The sequence below is a fragment of the Tachypleus tridentatus genome, chromosome 1 (genome assembly GCF_004210375.1).
Source record: "Tachypleus tridentatus isolate NWPU-2018 chromosome 1, ASM421037v1, whole genome shotgun sequence".
NCBI classification, from domain to species: Eukaryota; Metazoa; Arthropoda; class Merostomata; order Xiphosura; family Limulidae; genus Tachypleus; species Tachypleus tridentatus.
This window is the reverse complement of record NC_134825.1, coordinates 177,172,805-177,192,912: the sequence shown is the minus strand read 5'-3', so window position 1 is coordinate 177,192,912 and position 20,108 is coordinate 177,172,805. Positions and strand designations below refer to the sequence as shown.

General features: G+C 33.4%; 1 protein-coding gene across 6 annotated transcripts in view; it reads right to left on the bottom strand.

The window, feature by feature from the left end:
- Positions 1-20,108, bottom strand: part of LOC143231028 (rho GTPase-activating protein 45-like) — a 98,802-nt gene that overhangs the window by 19,591 nt on the left and 59,103 nt on the right. For all 6 annotated transcript variants that reach the window (XM_076465505.1, XM_076465514.1, XM_076465522.1 and 3 more), the window contains 6 exons: positions 18,266-18,330; positions 15,633-15,743; positions 13,464-13,544; positions 10,923-11,165; positions 4,505-4,621; positions 2,478-2,617 (listed from right to left, as the gene is read on the bottom strand). In XM_076465505.1, the coding sequence (XP_076321620.1) occupies positions 2,478-2,617; positions 4,505-4,621; positions 10,923-11,165; positions 13,464-13,544; positions 15,633-15,743; positions 18,266-18,330 (757 nt within the window). The remainder of the gene's footprint in view (positions 1-2,477; positions 2,618-4,504; positions 4,622-10,922; positions 11,166-13,463; positions 13,545-15,632; positions 15,744-18,265; positions 18,331-20,108) is intronic.

Below are 20,108 nucleotides of genomic sequence, written 5' to 3'. Positions count from 1 at the left end.
TTTAACCAAATAATAATTACAGTGAAACTCTGAGCGCACATGAAAGTTTTTATTAAAAAACAAAACAATCTAGTTGGCAGTACATGTGCTTAACACACATTCAAAACAATCTAGTTGACAGTACATGTGCTTAACACACATTCAAAACAATCTAGTTGGCAGTACATGTGCTTAACACACATTCAAAACAATCTAGTTGGCAGTACATGTGCTTAACACACATTCAAAACAATCTAGTTGACAGTACATGTGCTTAACACACATTCAAAACAATCTAGTTGACAGTACATGTGCTTAACACACATTCAAAACAATCTAGTTGACAGTACATGTGCTTAACACACATTCAAAACAATCTAGTTGGCAGTACATGTGCTTAACACACATTCAAAACAATCTAGTTGGCAGTACATGTGCTTAACACACATTCAAAACAATCTAGTTGGCAGTACATGTGCTTAACACACATTCAAAACAATCTAGTTGGCAGTACATGTGCTTAACACACATTCAAAACAATCTAGTTGGCAGTACATGTGCTTAACACACATTCAAAACAATCTAGTTGGCAGTACATGTGCTTAACACACATTCAAAACAATCTAGTTGGCAGTATATGTGCTTAACACACATTCAAAACAATCTAGTTGGCAGTACATGTGCTTAACACACATTCAAAACAATCTAGTTGACAGTACACGTTTAATATGTATAGTACAGATCTATATATCACTTTATGAACCTACAAAATATTAACAGTTCAATGATGACGCCAAATAAAAATCTATAAATCCCATTATAACGAAAATGTATTTACCATACTTATAAATCCCATCACAAACCATATAGAACACAGAGTAATACTGTATTAACACTGATCTATAAGATATAATAAAATATTAGTAACATAATTCACTACCTTTTTGAGTTTAACTCTAAAACATCTTTCATTAAGAAATATCAGTAACATTAAAATTATACCAGTCAAACTTAAAACATTTAATACAATACAGTAAAGTTAGTTATATATCAGATACTCTAAAACAATGTTGATAACAGCAAAAATCAAGAGGAACTGTAATGTTAAAACACTTCCAAGGGCTTCTATCTTCCAGCCATTAATTATACTAAAATATATTTACAGTGTATTATTATTTTCCCTGTAGGTCTATTTAATTATTCATTCTAATACATACATGCAACAAAAAAGTAGAATCATAGTATGACTTATTTCTAACCTAAATTCATTCTCATTATTAATGTATTTCATAACATGTGAAGCCTGAAGCTCTTATTCTATTAAATCAACTTGTACTTAATAACATGTGAAGTCTGAAACTATTACTTCTATTAAACCAACTTGTACTCGATAACACGTGAAGCCTGAAGCTATTACTTCTATTAAACCAACTTGTACTCGATAACATGTGCAGCCTGAATCTATTACTTCTATTAAACAAACTTGTACTTGATAACATGTGCAGCCTGAATCTATTACTTCTATTAAACAAACTTGTACTTGATAACATGTGCAGCCTGAATCTATTACTTCTATTAAACAAACTTGTACTTGATAACATGTGCAGCCTGAAGCTATTACTTCTATTAAACCAACTTGTACTGGATAACATGTGCAGCCTGAAGCTATTACTTCTATTAAACAAACTTGTACTTGATAACATGTGCAGCCTGAAGCTATTACTTCTATTAAACAAACTTGTACTTGATAACATGTGCAGCCTGAAGCTTTTACTTCTATTAAACAAACTTGTACTTGATAACAAGTGAGCCTGAAACTATTACTTCTATTAAAATAACTTATGCTTGAAAACTAATGAAACATGAAGCTCTTACTTCTATTAAACCAACTTGTATTTGACAACAAGTGAAACATGAAGCTCTTACTTCTGTTATACCAACTTGCATTTGATATCAAGTGAAACATGAAGCTCTTACTTCTGTTATACCAACTTGTACTTGATAACAAGCGAAACATGAAACCATTACTTGTTTTAACCATATGATTAAAGACACCACTGTTCTGAAACCAGAAAGATCTAGACAACTGGTTGACTGAAACTTAATTGTAAGAGAGATATTTCTATGGATTAAGTTGTTGCATCTTTTAATGCATGTATTAAGTGAGAGACATCATCCAAAGTTGACATTTGTATGGTGGAACTGGTCATGACAACAATGCTTCCTTCTTTAAAAGTTAGGTTTTGCCATTTGGCTTGTCAGAGGGAAAAAAAAACCCAAAACACCAATTTGATATTGTGTTTTTATTTTTTATGCTTTATAGTTTGAAGAGAATGAAGTTTTCTTACTTTAAAATAAAAAGACTTGATACATTAAGAGTTCTGCTACCTTATTATCAGACCCCTGTATGTTTGAAATTGTATAAAATAATTTTTGAAATTTTTTATCTGTGTTGATCATGTAGAAAAGTGAAACACAATAGTCCTGAATACACTAACCTGCTGTCACAAGAGAAAGGCTCAAAGGTAAAAGGGACAGATGCATAATACGTTTTCCCTGAGGGAGAAAGATGTTTCACATATTCCATGTATTGAGTTCCTGGTTCATAAAGTCTACTGGTTTCACACAGAGTCTGAAACTGGAAAAAGTAAAGATCTTGTTGTTAATAAGTTAACCATTCTTGGTAAGTTTAGATAACAAAACCAAGTACACAAAGCAAGGTTAACTTTTCTAAGTGAATCACTACCATAACAGTATGGATAGAACCAAGTACACAAAGCAAGGTTAACTTTTCTAAGTGAATCACTACCATAGCAGTATGGATAGAACCAAGTACACAAAGCAAGGTTAACTTTTCTAAGTGAATCACTACCATAACAGTATGGATAGAACCAAGTACACAAAGCAAGGTTAACTTTTCTAAGTGAATCACTACCATAGCAGTATGGATAGAACCAAGTACACAAAGCAAGGTTAACTTTTCTAAGTGAATCACTACCATAGCAGTATGGATAGAACCAAGTACACAAAGCAAGGTTAACTTTTCTAAGTGAATCACTACCATAGCAGTATGGATAGAACCAAGTACACAAAGTAAGGTTAACTTTTCTAAGTGAATCATTACCATAACAGTATGGATAGAACCAAGTACACAAAGCAAGGTTAACTTTTCTAAGTGAATCATTACCATAACAGTATGGATAGAACCAAGTACACAAAGCAAGGTTAACTTTTCTAAGTGAATCATTACCATAACATTATGGATAGAACCAAGTACACAAAGCAAGGTTAACTTTTCTAAGTGAACAACTACCATAACAGTATGGATAGAACCAAGTACACAAAGCAAGGTTAACTTTTCTAAGTGAACAACTACCATAACATTATGGACAGAACCAAGCACACAAAGCAAGGTTAACTTTTCTAAGTGAATCACTACCATAACATTATGGATAGAACCAAGTACACAAAGCAAGGTTAACTTTTCTAAGTGAATCATTACCATAACAGTATGGATAGAACCAAGTACACAAAGCAAGGTTAACTTTTCTAAGTGAATCACTACCATAACATTATGGATAGAACCAAGTACACAAAGCAAGGTTAACTTTTCTAAGTGAACAACTACCATAACATTATGGATAGAACCAAGTACACAAAGCAAGGTTAACTTTTCTAAGTGAATCACTACCATAACATTATGGATAGAACCAAGTACACAAAGCAAGGTTAACTTTTCTAAGTGAATCACTACCATAACAGTATGGATAGAACCAAGTACACAAAGCAAGGTTAAATTTTCTAAGTGAATCACTACCATAACATTATGGATAGAACCAAGTACACAAAGCAAGGTTAACTTTTCTAAGTGAATCACTACCATAACAGTATGGATAGAACCAAGTACACAAAGCAAGGTTAACTTTTCTAAGTGAATCACTACCATAACAGTATGGATAGAACCAAGTACACAAAGCAAGGTTAACTTTTCTAAGTGAATCACTACCATAACAGTATGGATAGAACCAAGTACACAAAGCAAGGTTAACTTTTCTAAGTGAACAACTACCATAACATTATGGATAGAACCAAGTACACAAAGCAAGGTTAACTTTTCTAAGTGAATCACTACCATAACAGTATGGATAGAACCAAGTACACAAAGCAAGGTTAACTTTTCTAAGTGAATCACTACCATAACAGTATGGATAGAACCAAGTACACAAAGCAAGGTTAACTTTTCTAAGTGAACAACTACCATAACATTATGGATAGAGTAATAGCTATACCACAAGGTGTTATATAATGTTTAAAACAAATATTATTATCAATGTCTTAAAGTATAACTGGCCAAAAAAAAAAGATCAGTAAATATTTTAAAAATTTAATCGATATACCTGGTTATTCAGGTTTAAAAACATAATTATTACTGAGGAAAACAAGAGTACATAATATTCCTTTTATCAGATATTTGATTTCTTTGATGGAACAGTTTTACTCAGGATTTATTTAATTTACTAATTACCTGTACAGGAGCAGGAGCAGAAACTGTATGCTGAAGTTGAAAGTAAGCAACTGTAACGGCTTTCATTGTCTGATCACACTGATACATGAGCTCACGGACCAGTTTTAACACTTCTCCCTGAAAACAAACCTAGCTTAATATAGATTTTATAAATACACTCACAAGGTAAATAGTGACTATAATAAAACCTATCTAGATACAGACTTTATACATAACTCACAAGGTAAATTGTGACTATAATAAAACCTACCTTGATACAGACTTTATACATAAACTCACAAGGTAAATAGTGACTATAATAAAACCTATCTAGATACAGACTTTATACATAACTCACAAGGTAAATAGTGACTATAATAAAACCTATCTTGATACAAACTTTATACATAAACTCACAAGGTAAATAGTGACTATAATGAAACCTACCTTGATACAAACTTTATACATAAACTCACAAGGTAAATAGTGACTATAATAAAACTTATCTTGATACAGACTTTATACATAAACTCACAAGGTAAATAGTGACTATAACAAAACCTATCTTGATATAGACTTTATACATAACTCACAAGGTAAACAATGTTCAAAACAAAACCTATCTTGATACAGACTTTATACATAACTCACAAGGTAAACAATGTTCAAAACAAAACTTATCTTGATACAGACTTTATAACATACATATCTGAACAGTAATCACCAGGTTTGTTTGGTTTATTTTGGATTTCATGCCAAGCTACTTGAGAGTTATCTGCACTAGCCTTCCCTAATTTAACAGTGTAAGACCAGAGGGAAGGGAGCCAGTCATCACCACTCACCACCAACTCTTGGTCTACTCTTTTACCAATGAATAGTGGGATTGACCATCATATAATGCCTCCATGGCTGAGAGGGTGAGTATGTTTGGTGTGACAGGGATTCAAACCTGCAACCCTCAGATTACAAATCAAATGCCTTAACCACCCAGCCATGCTAGGCCCACCAGGTTTGTTATAGGTAAACAGTAAAATATTTAATTAACTAATACTGTCTTACAGGAAGAGCCATCAAGAAGCTATTCTTTAGTTATTATAAATAATGTTTATGTTATTCAAAGTATAATATATAATAACAAAATAAAACTTGCACACAATTTTCATAGACTGTGGCAGGTTGATCATTTCCTATTAAACGTTTAATGAGAATAAAATATTAAAATTTGAAAAAGTAAAATCTATTCAATGCTTTTGACCCTATCTTAGAAATGATCCAGTCTTATAATTATAAACACTAATAAATAAATATTCCCATTGCAAAGCTGCGTATTACTGTTATTCAATTAGATATCCACATTAATAACATGAACACACTGTGTGGATCAGAACAAAGCAGTTCTCTACTAACTACTAGCAAACTTTATTGAGCTAGATAAAATCAAACGTTGGACTTCCAGAACCTCTATATTATATTATTGTTAGTTCAATACTTCACTGCTACAACTTTGTCAGGAGTTACCTGAAACTAAGCTGGAACAATATCATCAGTTTGTTATCTGTGTTATATCATTACAGTCACTGTTCACATATCTTGGTTGTTACATGTTATCTGTGTTATATCATTACAGTCACTTTTCACATATCTTGGTTGTTACATGTTATCTGTGTTATATCATTACAGTCACTGTTCACATATCTTGGTTGTTACATGTTATCTGTGTTATATCATTACAGTCACTGTTCACATATCTTGGTTGTTACATGTTATCTGTGTTATATCATTACAGTCACTGTTCACATATCTTGGTTGTTACATGTTATCTGTGTTATATCATTACAGTCACTGTTCACATATCTTGGTTGTTACATGTTATCTGTGTTATATCAATACAATCACTGTTCACATATCTTGGTTGTTACATGCTATCTGTGTTATATCATTACAGTCACTGTTCACATATCTTGGTTGTTACATGTTATCTGTGTTATATCATTACAGTCACTGTTCACATATCTTGGTTGTTACATGTTATCTGTGTTATATCATTACAGTCACTGTTCACATATCTTGGTTGTTACATGTTATCTGTATTATATCATTACAGTCACTTTTCACATATCTTGGTTGTTACATGTTATCTGTGTTATATCATTACAGTCACTGTTCACATATCTTGGTTGTTACATGTTATCTGTGTTATATCATTACAGTCACTGTTCACATATCTTGGTTGTTACATGTTATCTGTATTATGTCATTACAGTCATTGTTCACATATCTTGGTTGTTACATGTTATCTGTGTTATATCATTACAGTCACTGTTCACATATCTTGGTTGTTACATGTTATCTGTATTATATCACTACAGTCACTTTTCACATATCTTGGTTGTTACATGCTATCTGTGTTATATCATTACAGTCACTGTTCACATATCTTGGTTGTTACATGTTATCTGTGTTATATCATTATAGTCACTGTTCACATATCTTGGTTGTTACATGTTATCTGTGTTATATCATTACAGTCACTGTTCACATATCTTGTTTGTTACATGTTATCTGTGTTATATCATTACAATCACTGTTCACATATCTTGGTTGTTACATGCTATCTGTGTTATATCATTACAGTCACTGTTCACATATCTTGGTTGTTACATGTTATCTGTGTTATATCATTACAGTCACTTTTCACATATCTTGGTTGTTACATGTTATCTGTGTTATATCATTACAGTCACTGTTCACATATCTTGGTTGTTACATGTTATCTGTGTTATATCATTACAGTCACTGTTCACATATCTTGGTTGTTACATGTTATCTGTATTATATCATTACAGTCACTTTTCACATATCTTGGTTGTTACATGCTATCTGTGTTATATCATTACAGTCATTGTTCACATATCTTGGTTGTTACATGTTATCTGTGTTATATCATTACAGTCACTGTTCGCATATCTTGGTTGTTACATGTTATCTGTGTTATATCATTACAATCACTGTTCACATATCTTCGTTGTTATATGTTATCTGTGTTATATCATTACAATCACTTTTCACATATCTTGGTTGTTACATATTATCTGTGTTATATCATTAGAAGTTACAAAAATTTGTTAAGTGGTTTCAGTCTTATCTTAATAATATTGTAAATGTTGTTGTCTATTGCTAACTTCTATCTTAGACTCTTGGTAAGTGTTTTCACTCTTACCTTAATGATTTGTAATTGCTGTTGTCTCTCATTAGCTTCTGTTGTAGAAACTTGGTAAGTAGTTTCAGTCTTACATTAATGATTTGTAATTGCTGTTGTCTCTCATTAGCTTCTGTTGTAGAAACTTGGTAAGTAGTTTCAGTCTTACCTTAATGACTTGTAATTGCTGTTGTCTCTCATTAGCTTCTGTTGTGGAAACTTGGTAAGTAGTTTCAGTCTTACGTTAATGACTTGTAATTGCTGTTGTCTCTCGTTAGCTTCTGTTGTAGAAACTTGGTAAGTAGTTTCAGTCTTATTACCTTAATGATTTGTCATTGATGTCATCTATTGTTAACTTCTATTATAGGAACTTGGTAAGTGGTTTCAGTCTTACCTTAATGACTTGTAATTGCTGTTGTCTCTCGTTAGCTTCTGTTGTAGAAACTTGGTAAGTAGTTTCAGTCTTATTACCTTAATGATTTGTCATTGATGTCGTCTATTGTTAACTTCTATTATAGGAACTTGGTAAGTGGTTTCAGTCTTGCTTCCTTAATGATTTGTAATTGCTGTTGTCTCTCATTAGCTTCTATTATAGGAACTTGGTAAGTGGTTTCAGTCTGACCTTAATGATTTGTAATTGCTGTTGTCTCTCGTTAGCTTCTATTATACAAGCTGTGTAAGTGGTTTCAGTCTTACCTTAATGATTTGTAATTGCTGTTGTCTCTCGTTAGCTTCTATTATACAAGCTTTGTAAGTGGTTTCAGTCTGACTTTAATGATTTGTAATTGCTGTTGTCTCTCGTTAGCTTCTATTATAGGAACTTGGTAAGTGGTTTCAGTCTTACCTTAATGACTTGTAATTGCTGTTGTCTCTCGTTAGCTTCTGTTGTAGAAACTTGGTAAGTAGTTTCAGTCTTATTACCTTAATGATTTGTCATTGATGTCGTCTATTGTTAACTTCTATTATAGAAACTTGGTAAGTGGTTTCAGTCTTTCTTCCTTAATGATTTGTAATTGCTGTTGTCTCTAATTAGCTTCTATTATAGAAACTTGGTAAGTGGTTTCAGTCTGACCTTAATGATTTGTAATTGCTGTTGTCTCTCGTTAGCTTCTATTATACAAGCTGTGTAAGTGGTTTCAGTCTTACCTTAATGACTTGTAATTGCTGTTGTCTCTCGTTAGCTTCTGTTGTAGAAACTTGGTAAGTAGTTTCAGTCTTATTACCTTAATGATTTGTCATTGATGTCGTCTATTGTTAACTTCTATTATAGGAACTTGGTAAGTGGTTTCAGTCTTACCTTAATGACTTGTAATTGCTGTTGTCTCTCGTTAGCTTCTGTTGTAGAAACTTGGTAAGTAGTTTCAGTCTTATTACCTTAATGATTTGTCATTGATGTCGTCTATTGTTAACTTCTATTATAGGAACTTGGTAAGTGGTTTCAGTCTTGCTTCCTTAATGATTTGTAATTGCTGTTGTCTCTCATTAGCTTCTATTATAGGAACTTGGTAAGTGGTTTCAGTCTGACCTTAATGATTTGTAATTGCTGTTGTCTCTCGTTAGCTTCTATTATACAAGCTGTGTAAGTGGTTTCAGTCTTATCTTAATGATTTGTAATTGCTGTTGTCTCTCGTTAGCTTCTATTATACAAGCTGTGTAAGTGGTTTCAGTCTTACCTTAATGATTTGTAATTGCTGTTGTCTCTCGTTAGCTTCTATTATACAAGCTTTGTAAGTGGTTTCAGTCTGACTTTAATGATTTGTAATTGCTGTTGTCTCTCGTTAGCTTCTATTATAGGAACTTGGTAAGTGGTTTCAGTCTTACCTTAATGACTTGTAATTGCTGTTGTCTCTCGTTAGCTTCTGTTGTAGAAACTTGGTAAGTAGTTTCAGTCTTATTACCTTAATGATTTGTCATTAATGTCGTCTATTGTTAACTTCTATTATAGAAACTTGGTAAGTGGTTTCAGTCTTTCTTCCTTAATGATTTGTAATTGCTGTTGTCTCTAATTAGCTTCTATTATAGAAACTTGGTAAGTGGTTTCAGTCTGACCTTAATGATTTGTAATTGCTGTTGTCTCTCGTTAGCTTCTATTATACAAGCTGTGTAAGTGGTTTCAGTCTTACCTTAATGACTTGTAATTGCTGTTGTCTCTCGTTAGCTTCTGTTGTAGAAACTTGGTAAGTAGTTTCAGTCTTATCTTAATAATATTGTAAATGTTGTTGTCTACTGCTAACTTCTATCTTAGACTCTGGGTAAGTGTTTTCACTCTTACCTTAATGATTTGTAATTGCTGTTCTCTCTCATTAGCTTCTGTTGTAGAAACTTGGTAAGAAGTTTCAGTCTTACATTAATGATTTGTAATTGCTGTTGTCTCTCATTAGCTTCTATTGTAGAAACTTGGTAAGTAGTTTCAGTCTTACCTTAATGACTTGTAATTGCTGTTGTCTCTCATTAGCTTCTGTTGTGAAAACTTGGTAAGTAGTTTCAGTCTTACGTTAATGACTTGTAATTGCTGTTGTCTCTCGTTAGCTTCTGTTGTAGAAATTTGGTAAGTGGTTTCACTCTTACGTTAATGATTTGTAATTGCTGTTGTCTCTCGTTAGCTTCTACTGTAGAAACTTGGTAAGTAGTTTCAGTCTTATTACCTTAATGATTTGTCATTGATGTCGTCTATTGTTAACTTCTATTATAGGAACTTGGTAAGTGGTTTCAGTCTTGCTTCCTTAATGATTTGTAATTGCTGTTGTCCCTCATTAGCTTCTATTATAGGAACTTGGTAAGTGGTTTCAATCTGACTTTAATGATTTGTAATTGCTGTTGTCTCTCGTTAGCTTCTATTATACAAGCTTTGTAAGTGGTTTCAGTCTTACCTTAATGATTTGTAATTGCTGTTGTCTCTTGTTAGCTTCTATTATACAAGCTTTGTAAGTGGTTTCAGTCTTACCTTAATGACTTGTAATTGCTGTTGTCTCTCGTTAGCTTCTATTATACAAGCTTTGTAAGTGGTTTCAGTCTTACCTTAATGATTTGTAATTGCTGTTGTCTCTCGTTAGCTTCTATTATACAAGCTTTGTAAGTGGTTTCAGTCTTACCTTAATGATTTGTAATTGCTGTTGTCTCTCGTTAGCTTGTATTATACAAGCTGTGTAAGTGGTTTCAGTCTTACCTTAATGATTTGTAATTGCTGTTGTCTCTCGTTAGCTTCTATTATACAAGCTGTGTCAGTGGTTTCAGTCTTACCTTAATGATTTGTAATTGCTGTTGTCTCTCGTTAGCTTCTATTATACAAGCTTTGTAAGTGGTTTCAGCTTCAGTGGCTCTCTGTGAAGCATCATCTTCTAAGCGTCGTTTCTTGTCCACTTTGCTCGTTTCACTGCTCTCAGAACTTTCAGCTTTTAAAGCCGATCCTTTGGCCTTTTCATATTCTTGCTGCCGCTGGTAATACAAACTTTTAGCCTTTCGCAAGTTGCTTATGGCTTCGTGCTGTTTTACAACAAAGGTTTCTATATGTTAAATAATCAACATCACCATTGTATGACAACACACATGAACATTTTGGTTGTATTAAGATCTGATTCAAGTTAAGATTATATTATCAAACAAAAGAGTTTTCCTTACCTTCAACAACACAATCATTTTTACAATACATTCAATTCATCAAATCTCTCAAAAATAAATAATATTCAATAAATCCACTTTGATTATTGATATTTGTGAAGAAGTGTTGCTTGTTTATTTCACAGATCAAGTTCCACAAGCTCTTTCTAATTTTAAGCTGCTATATTAAAAGAAATGTTCAGTCAACAGCACACCCCACTAGCTCAGTCAACAGCACGCCCCACCAGCTCAGCCAACAGCACGCCCCACCAGCTCAGTCAACAGCACACCCCAACCCCTCATCAATAGTTGGATAAAACTGTTATAAATTCATTAATGTTTCAACCAAATGAAAATCAGTGAGTAATATGTTGAATCAATACTTTTATTTTAAGAAATATACTGGTAAAATGGAAGTTACAGTCATGTGAAAAAGTTAGGACACTCTATGAAAGCCTGTGTATTTTTGTAACATTTTTGGATATACACACACACACACACACACACACACACACATATATATATTTAATCTCAATTTCAACAATACTGAGGGATTATAGGAATATAACTAAACAATTAAAATTGAAGAAAAGACTTTTCAAGATCTTCTGTAAATATAATTCTACAAATATGCATATTCTGAGGAAAAAGTTAGGACACCCTACCCCCTAATAGCTAGTGTTACCCCCTTTGGCTGAAATAACTGCAGTGAGACACTTCTTGTAGCCATCTGTCAGTCTCTGACATTGGTCTGAAGAAAGTCTGCCCCACTCCTCAATGCAGAAGTTTTACAGCTGTGAGATGTTTGAGGGGTTTCTTGCATGTACAGCTCGTTTCAAATCACCCCACAGCATCTCAATGGGATTAAGATCTGGGCTTTGACTCTGCCATTCCAGGACTCACCATTTCTTAGTTTTCAGCCAGTCATTGGTGGATTTACTGGTATGTTTCGGGTCATTGTCGTGTTGCATGGTCCAGTTCCACTTCAACTTTAATTGTCGTACAGATAGTCACACATGATCCTCAAGCACCCTCTGATACACAGTAGAATTCATGGTGGATTCTATGATTGTGAGCTGTCCAGGTCCTGCTACAGCAAAGCAGCCCCAAACCATGACACTTCCACCTCCATGCTTCACAGTTGGTATGAGGTTCTTTTCCTGGAATGCTGTATTTGGTTTACGCCAAATATGTCCTCTGTTTAATTTTGGACTCATCTGTCCAAAGAACATTATTTCAGTAGTCCTGGTCTTTGTCTACATTCTCTCTGGCAAACTTCAGTCTGGCCTTAATGTTTTTCTCAGAGAACAAAGGTTTCCTCCTTGCACACCTCTCATGCAAGTTAAACTTATGCAGTCTCTTTCTGATTGTAGAGGCACGCACTTTCACATCAACAGTAGCCAGAGCCTGCTGTAGGTCCCGTGATGACATGTTAGGGTGTTCGGAGACCTCTTTTAGCATCTTGCGGTCTGCTCTCGGGGTGAACTTGCTTGGACAACCAGACTTGGGCATGTTAGCAGTTTGTTTGAAAGCTCTTCACTGTTGACTTTTTTCCAAACAGTGGAATGGCTGATTTCAAAATCTTTATTTTAAATCCCTTTTACCAAACTCATAAGGTGCTACAATTTTCTTTCTGAAGGCCTCAGACAGCTCTTTTACTCTCACCATGGTGCTCACTCTCACTTCAACAGTCACGAGCACACCAAATTAAATGTCTGATGTTTAAATAGGACAAGCCTCATTCACAACGCTGAGTAACAATCTTCTAATCACGTGCACTTGGTGTGATGATACACCTGTGTGAGTTGAGCCATTTTAAGTGGGAATAAATGTAGGAGTGTCTTAACTTTTTCCTCAGTAAGAATACGCATGTTTGTAGAATTACATTTACAGAAGATCTTGAAGTGTCTTTTCTTCAGTTTTAATTGTTTAGTTATATTACTTTAATCTCTCAGTACTGTTAAAATTGAGATTAAATACCTGTATATCCAAAAATACACAGACTTTCATAGGGTGTCCTCACTTTTTCACATGACTGTGTATGCAGTATTTCAACAAACACGAACAAAAACTGGGGGCTACAAATATGTCGAAGTTTTATATAATTTGATAATGACAGTATAAACACTTCCTTGAATCATTACTAACATCCATTACCTAAAACTAAGTATTAAACAGACTCACCATTCTCTTTAACTCTCTCTGCCACTTATCTTTGATCTGTTTACGTGCTTTCTCATGCTCATTTCTTCGTCCTGATAATGGCTACAAAGTTTTCATATATACTGTTAGCATTTAATTTGAGTTGTAAAATTATTATACCAAGTGAAAGACAAAAGTCTGAAATTTTTGCTTCAATATTCTAACTTTAATAATATGAAAATCATGAAACCCTGTAATGAGAACCATGAAAAGGTAGACTTTTCATTTTGAGGTGTAAACAGACAACAAGGTTAGACATGGCCTCTGTTTCTTATTTTATGTTTGTTATTCTAGATTATTTTATTTTCACAGCTAAGCAGAAATCACGACTTATATTTTAAGGTTTTATCTTCAAAATAATGCTATGAAAAATAAAACTGAAACTATAAAAACAATTTATATATATCTGCTGAAGCCTTCTTTCCTTTGATGTAAAGGCCTAATGCATTCTTTGATTGGCTGTAGCCTCTACTGTGGACTATAGTTTTGCATATTCAAGATTCATTAACACAGCTTTGATCAGCAAACCAAGGAATACAGCTAGGCCTCTTATAAAGGTGGAGGGATATATGATGTATATGGTAAAGCAGAATGAACACACAGCCTCACAGGTGTCTAAAAATGTAATTTCTTTAATACATGATATAATATATATATTTATATATTAGTTTGTTATAACTTAAAAACGAGTTGAAGCAAAAATAAAGTAATCCAAAAATGCTGCACTAATTGAAAAGATCCCACAGTACAAGCTATAATGTGGGATTATAAATGTACCCTAGGTTTTTGAGGTGATTGCAGAAATAGGACCCATATTGCAGTGGAGATACATCATCTATCTGTCTTAATCTCCATTCACCAGTCTCACATAAGAAATAAAAGAGTAGCAATACATATAGAAATAGAAATTAGGAGAGTGAAATGTTTGTGCTGAAACTCATAATTTTTAACATCTATATCACCCTTCACTGCCTGCAGACAGTTGTGGAAGGTGACTTCTCTCTCAAGTAAAAAATAATTGAAATAAAAATAAAAATGTACTACCATTTACGGTAAGTTAAAAACTTACCTCTTGAAGTCAGCATTCAGTTCCCATTATTGAAGAAAGGCACTAACTGATAGCACAGTAAGTTATATTAGTATGAAGTGTCCCACCCACTTAAGTCTACTGCGACTATCATGCTCTAACAAAGCCTTTATACATAGATGTACACCTTGCTGTATATAAAGACTTGCTTAGAGCTTCTTTAATAATATAATTAGTCAGATGTTTGGATATAAAGACTTGTTTAATAACATAATTAGTTAGATGTTTGGATATAAAGACTTGTTTAATAATATAATTAGTCAGATGTTTGGATATAAAGACTTGTTTAATAATATAATTAGTCAGATGTTTGGATATAAAGACTTGTTTAATAATATAATTAGTCAGATGTTTGGATATAAAGACTTGTTTAATAACATAATTAGTCAGATGTTTGGATATAAAGACTTGTTTAATAACATAACTAGTCAGATGTTTTGATCTGCTAGTTTCATTGCAGTTCTTGTCAGTTTGTTTACTGAACTATCAAAATGTATTAATTTTCACTAAAATACATATATATAAATGAAATGTGTGCTTGTTAGCACTGTTACTCCTTTGAGTATATTGGGACAATCTCAAACAAAATTTATATTTAAACACTATGATCTATTGCAACATGTCCTAAGAAGGTCAAAATTAAGCTCTGACCTATTTCTATTTTGTAAAGCCTTTTGGTTAAGTACTCCCAATCTATTAGGCCAATCTTGGCAGGTTGACACTTTAGATAATGTTAAATATTCCAAAGACATTCAAGGCCCAAGTATGAAAGATACTGGATAGTTTCTCCCATACCTTTCTTGTGGTCAACGAGATGTAGGGTGTTCAATGGTGGGATCACTGCAAAATCTGCAACTGTTGTTTATGAAGAAGGTTTGTTACCGTTTAAAATAAAGTTTATGTTCAAGTAACTGAAATATATGATTGGTGTTATATTTACATTGTTTTAATTAAGTTACAGATCAGTTGATGAGTACTTCAGTTGTTATACAATATATTGAGTTATTTCAGTATATCAAATATACAGAAGGGACATAATAACCTTCACAATTATTCTCTCTTACCTCAATAAACTTGTGCCCTTGTAGAAGTGCACAAGTAGAGAAGCAGGTGTTAGAATTTTCAAAATCCTGATCTAGTGCAGTGCAATAAACTGACTGGAATGGTAGGAAACTCTGAATAGAGACAACAACCAATACTTGTTGTTTTTCAAAACTACAATGTACAAATGTAATTACTATAATGTTTTTCTACATTAAACTGATCAAAATAACAGGTTAAATTCACTTTACAACTGTCCAGATATAATGGTAGAATGAAAAGTTATTCCACTGTACAAAGAAAATGCATTTTAACAAGTAAATATTTTAACCAGAAACTTGATATTAATTACCACTTGTCCACATCTGTCACCCAGATCTAACTCAATTATTTACCACTTGTCCACATGCCACCCAGATCTAACTCCATTATTTACCACTTGTCCACATGTTACCCAGATCTAACTCCATCATCTACCACTTGTCCACATGTCACCCAGATCTAACTCCATCATCTACCACTTGTCCACATGTCACCCAGATCTAACTCCATCATCTACCACTTGTCCACATGTTACTTAGAACAAACTCCATCATCTACCACTTGTCCACATGTTACTTAGAACAAACTCCATATTTTACCACTTGTCCACATGTCACCCAGATCTAACTCCATTATTTACCACTTGTCCCCATCTGTCACCCAGATCTAACTCCATTATTTACCACTTCTCCACATCTGTCACCCAGATCTAACTCCATTATTTACCACTTGTTCACGTGTGTCACCTGTGGAGACTAACTCCATATTTTTACCACTTGTCACATGTCACTTGGATCTAACTCCATTATTTACCACTTGTCACATCTGTCACCCGGATCTAACTCCATTATTTACCACTTGTCACATCTGTCACTTGGATCTAACTCCATTATTTACCACTTGTCCACATGTCACCCAGATCTAACTCCATTATTTACCACTTGTCCACGTGTCACCCAGATCTAACTCCATTATTTACCACTTGTCCACATCTGTCACCCAGATCTAACTCCATTATTTACCACTTGTCCACATCTGTCACCCAGATCTAACTCCATTATTTACCACTTTTCCACATCTGTCACTTGGATCTAACTCCATTATTTACCACTTGTTTCATCTGATCTAACTGTCATTTACCACTTGATCTAGACTCCATTATTTACCACTTGTCACATCTGTCACCCAGATCTAACTCCATTATTTACCACTTGTCACATCTGTCACTTGGATCTAACTCCATTATTTTTACCACTTGTCACATCTGTCATCATTATTTACCGGATCTAACTCCATTATTTACCACTTCTCACATCTGTCACATCCAGATCTAACTCCATTATTTACCACTTGTCACATCTGTCACTTGGATCTAACTCCATTATTTACCACTTGTCACATCTGTCACTTGGATCTAACTCCATTATATACCACTTGTTCACATCTGTCACTTAGAACTAACTCCATATTTTACCACTTGTCTACACCTGTCACCCAGATCTAATTCCATTATTTACCACTTGTCCACATCTGTCACTTAGATCTAACTCCATTATTTACCACTTGTCACATCTGTCACTTGGATCTAACTCCATTATTTACCACTTGTCACATCTGTCACTTGGATCTAACTCCATTATTTACCACTTGTCACATCTGTCACTTGGATCTAACTCCATTATTTACCACTTGTTCACATCTGTCACTTAGATCTAACTCCATTATTTACCACTTGTCCACATCTGTCACCCAGATCTAACTCCATTATTTACCACTTGTCCACATCTGTCACCCAGATCTAACTCCATTATTTACCACTTGTCACATCTGTCACTTGGATCTAACTCCATTATTTACCACTTGTCACATCTGTCACTTAGATCTAACTCCATTACTCCATTACCACTTGTCACATCTGTCACCCAGATCTAACTCCATTATTTACCACTTGTCACATCTTGTCATCTGTCAGATCTAACTCCATTATTTACCACTTCTCCACATCTGTCACCCAGATCTAACTCCATTATTTACCACTTGTTCACATCTGTCACTTAGAACTAACTCCATATTTTACCACTTGTTCATATCTGTCACCCAGATCTAACTCCATTATTTACCACTTGTCCACATCTGTCACCCAGATCTAACTCCATTATTTACCACTTCTCCACATCTGTCACCCAGATCTAACTCCATTATTTACCACTTGTTCACATCTGTCACTTAGAACTAACTCCATATTTTTCCACTTGTCCACATCTGTTACTCAGAACTAGCTACACCATTTACCACTTGTCCACTTCTGTTACTCAGGGCTAACTACACCATTTACCACTTCTACACATCTATTACTCTGAACTCCAAACTACAATGATATAACGTTTTAAGTTAAGAGTTCAAAATCTTTAAGCCTTGTTTGTATTGATTTACCACAAATTTCAATAACATTTCAACTGAACACATCCTATAATGTTTTATCTATTTTTATAATGTATTTATTAAACCTTAAAACTTTCTAATATCCCAGATTATTATAAAAGTTGAAGTTTCTACTGTGGTTCACACAGACATGTGTACTATACTGGCTGAGTTCTACAAAATTAATCCTTACCTCTTCTTGTAATATTGGTCTCATGGACTGGGCCAGTTTTGCTAGATTGCGAGCATGGTCAGCTTCTACAAGCAGCACAAAACTAACAGTAAGTTTACAACTATAGAGCTAGAGCAAATAAATATGGTGCAAACAAAAAGTTACGTTATTCAGTGAATCACCAATATTTATTTTTTCAACAAGTTTTTAGGTTACTGTTAACTAAAAAAAATTAAGTCAAAGTCTAAGAATACTAAAACAGTTTAATGTGAAAACCTTAACAGTAAAATGTGATGGCTTACTATAACATAGCCCCAATTAAAGCTTATTTCAGGATTATGTCTTTGAACACATAAATTAGAAACAAACACTGAAATCACGCAAACAGTAACAGACATCAAAAGAACAAAAATGTGTGTAGCACAATTAACAAATTTACAAAATATTAAAGATAAATATCCAGGATACCCAGCTATCTCACCTATATTAATAATATATATCCAGGATACCCTGCTACCTGACCTATATTAATAATAAATATCCAGGATACCCTGCTACCTGACCTATATTAATAATAAATATCCAGGATACCCTGCTATCTGACCTATATTAATAAAAAATATCCAGGATACCTTGCTATCTGACCTATATTAATAATAAACATACGGGATACCCTGCTATCTGACCTATATTAATAATAAACATACAGGATACCTTGCTATATGACCTATATTAATAATAAAAATACAGGATACCTTGCTATCTGACCTATATTAATAATAAATATACAGGATACCTTGCTATCTGACCTATATTAATAATAAATATACAGGATACCTTGCTATCTGACCTATATTAATAATAAACATACGGGATACCCTGCTATCTGACCTATATTAATAATAAACATAAGGGATACCTTGCTATCTGACCTATATTAATAATAAATATACAGGATACCTTGCTATCTGACCTATGTTAATAATAAACATACGGAATACCCTGCTATCTTACCTATATTAATAATAAATACACAGGATATCTTGCTATCTGACCTATATTAATAATAAACATACAGGATACCTTGCTATCTGACCTATATTAATAATAAACATATGGGATACCCTGCTATCTGACCTATATTAATAATAAATATACAGGATACCTTGCTGTCTGACCTATGTTAATAATAAATATACAGGATACCCTGCTATCTGACCTATATTAATAATAAACATACGGAATACCCTGCTATCTGACCTATATTAATAATAAACATACAGGATACCTTGCTATCTGACCTATATTAATAATAAACATACAGGATACCTTGCTATCTGACCTATATTAATAATAAACATACGGAATACCCTGCTATCTTACCTATATTAATAATAAACATAAGGGATACCTTGCTATCTGACCTATATTAATAATAAACATAAGGGATACCTTGCTATCTGACCTATATTAATAATAAATATACAGGATACCTTGCTATCTGACCTATATTAATAATAAACATAAGGGATACCTTGCTATCTTACCTATATTAATAATAAATATCCAGGATACCTTGCTATCTGACCTATATTAATAATAAACATACAGGATACCTTGCTATCTGACCTATATTAATAATAAACATACGGAATACCCTGCTATCTTACCTATATTAATAATAAATACACAGGATACCTTGCTATCTGACCTATATTAATAATAAATATAGGGATACCCTGCTATCTGACCTATATTAATAATAAATACACAGGATACCTTGCTATCTGGCCTATATTAATAATAAACATACGGGATACCCTGCTATCTGACCTATATTAATAATAAACATACGGGATACCCT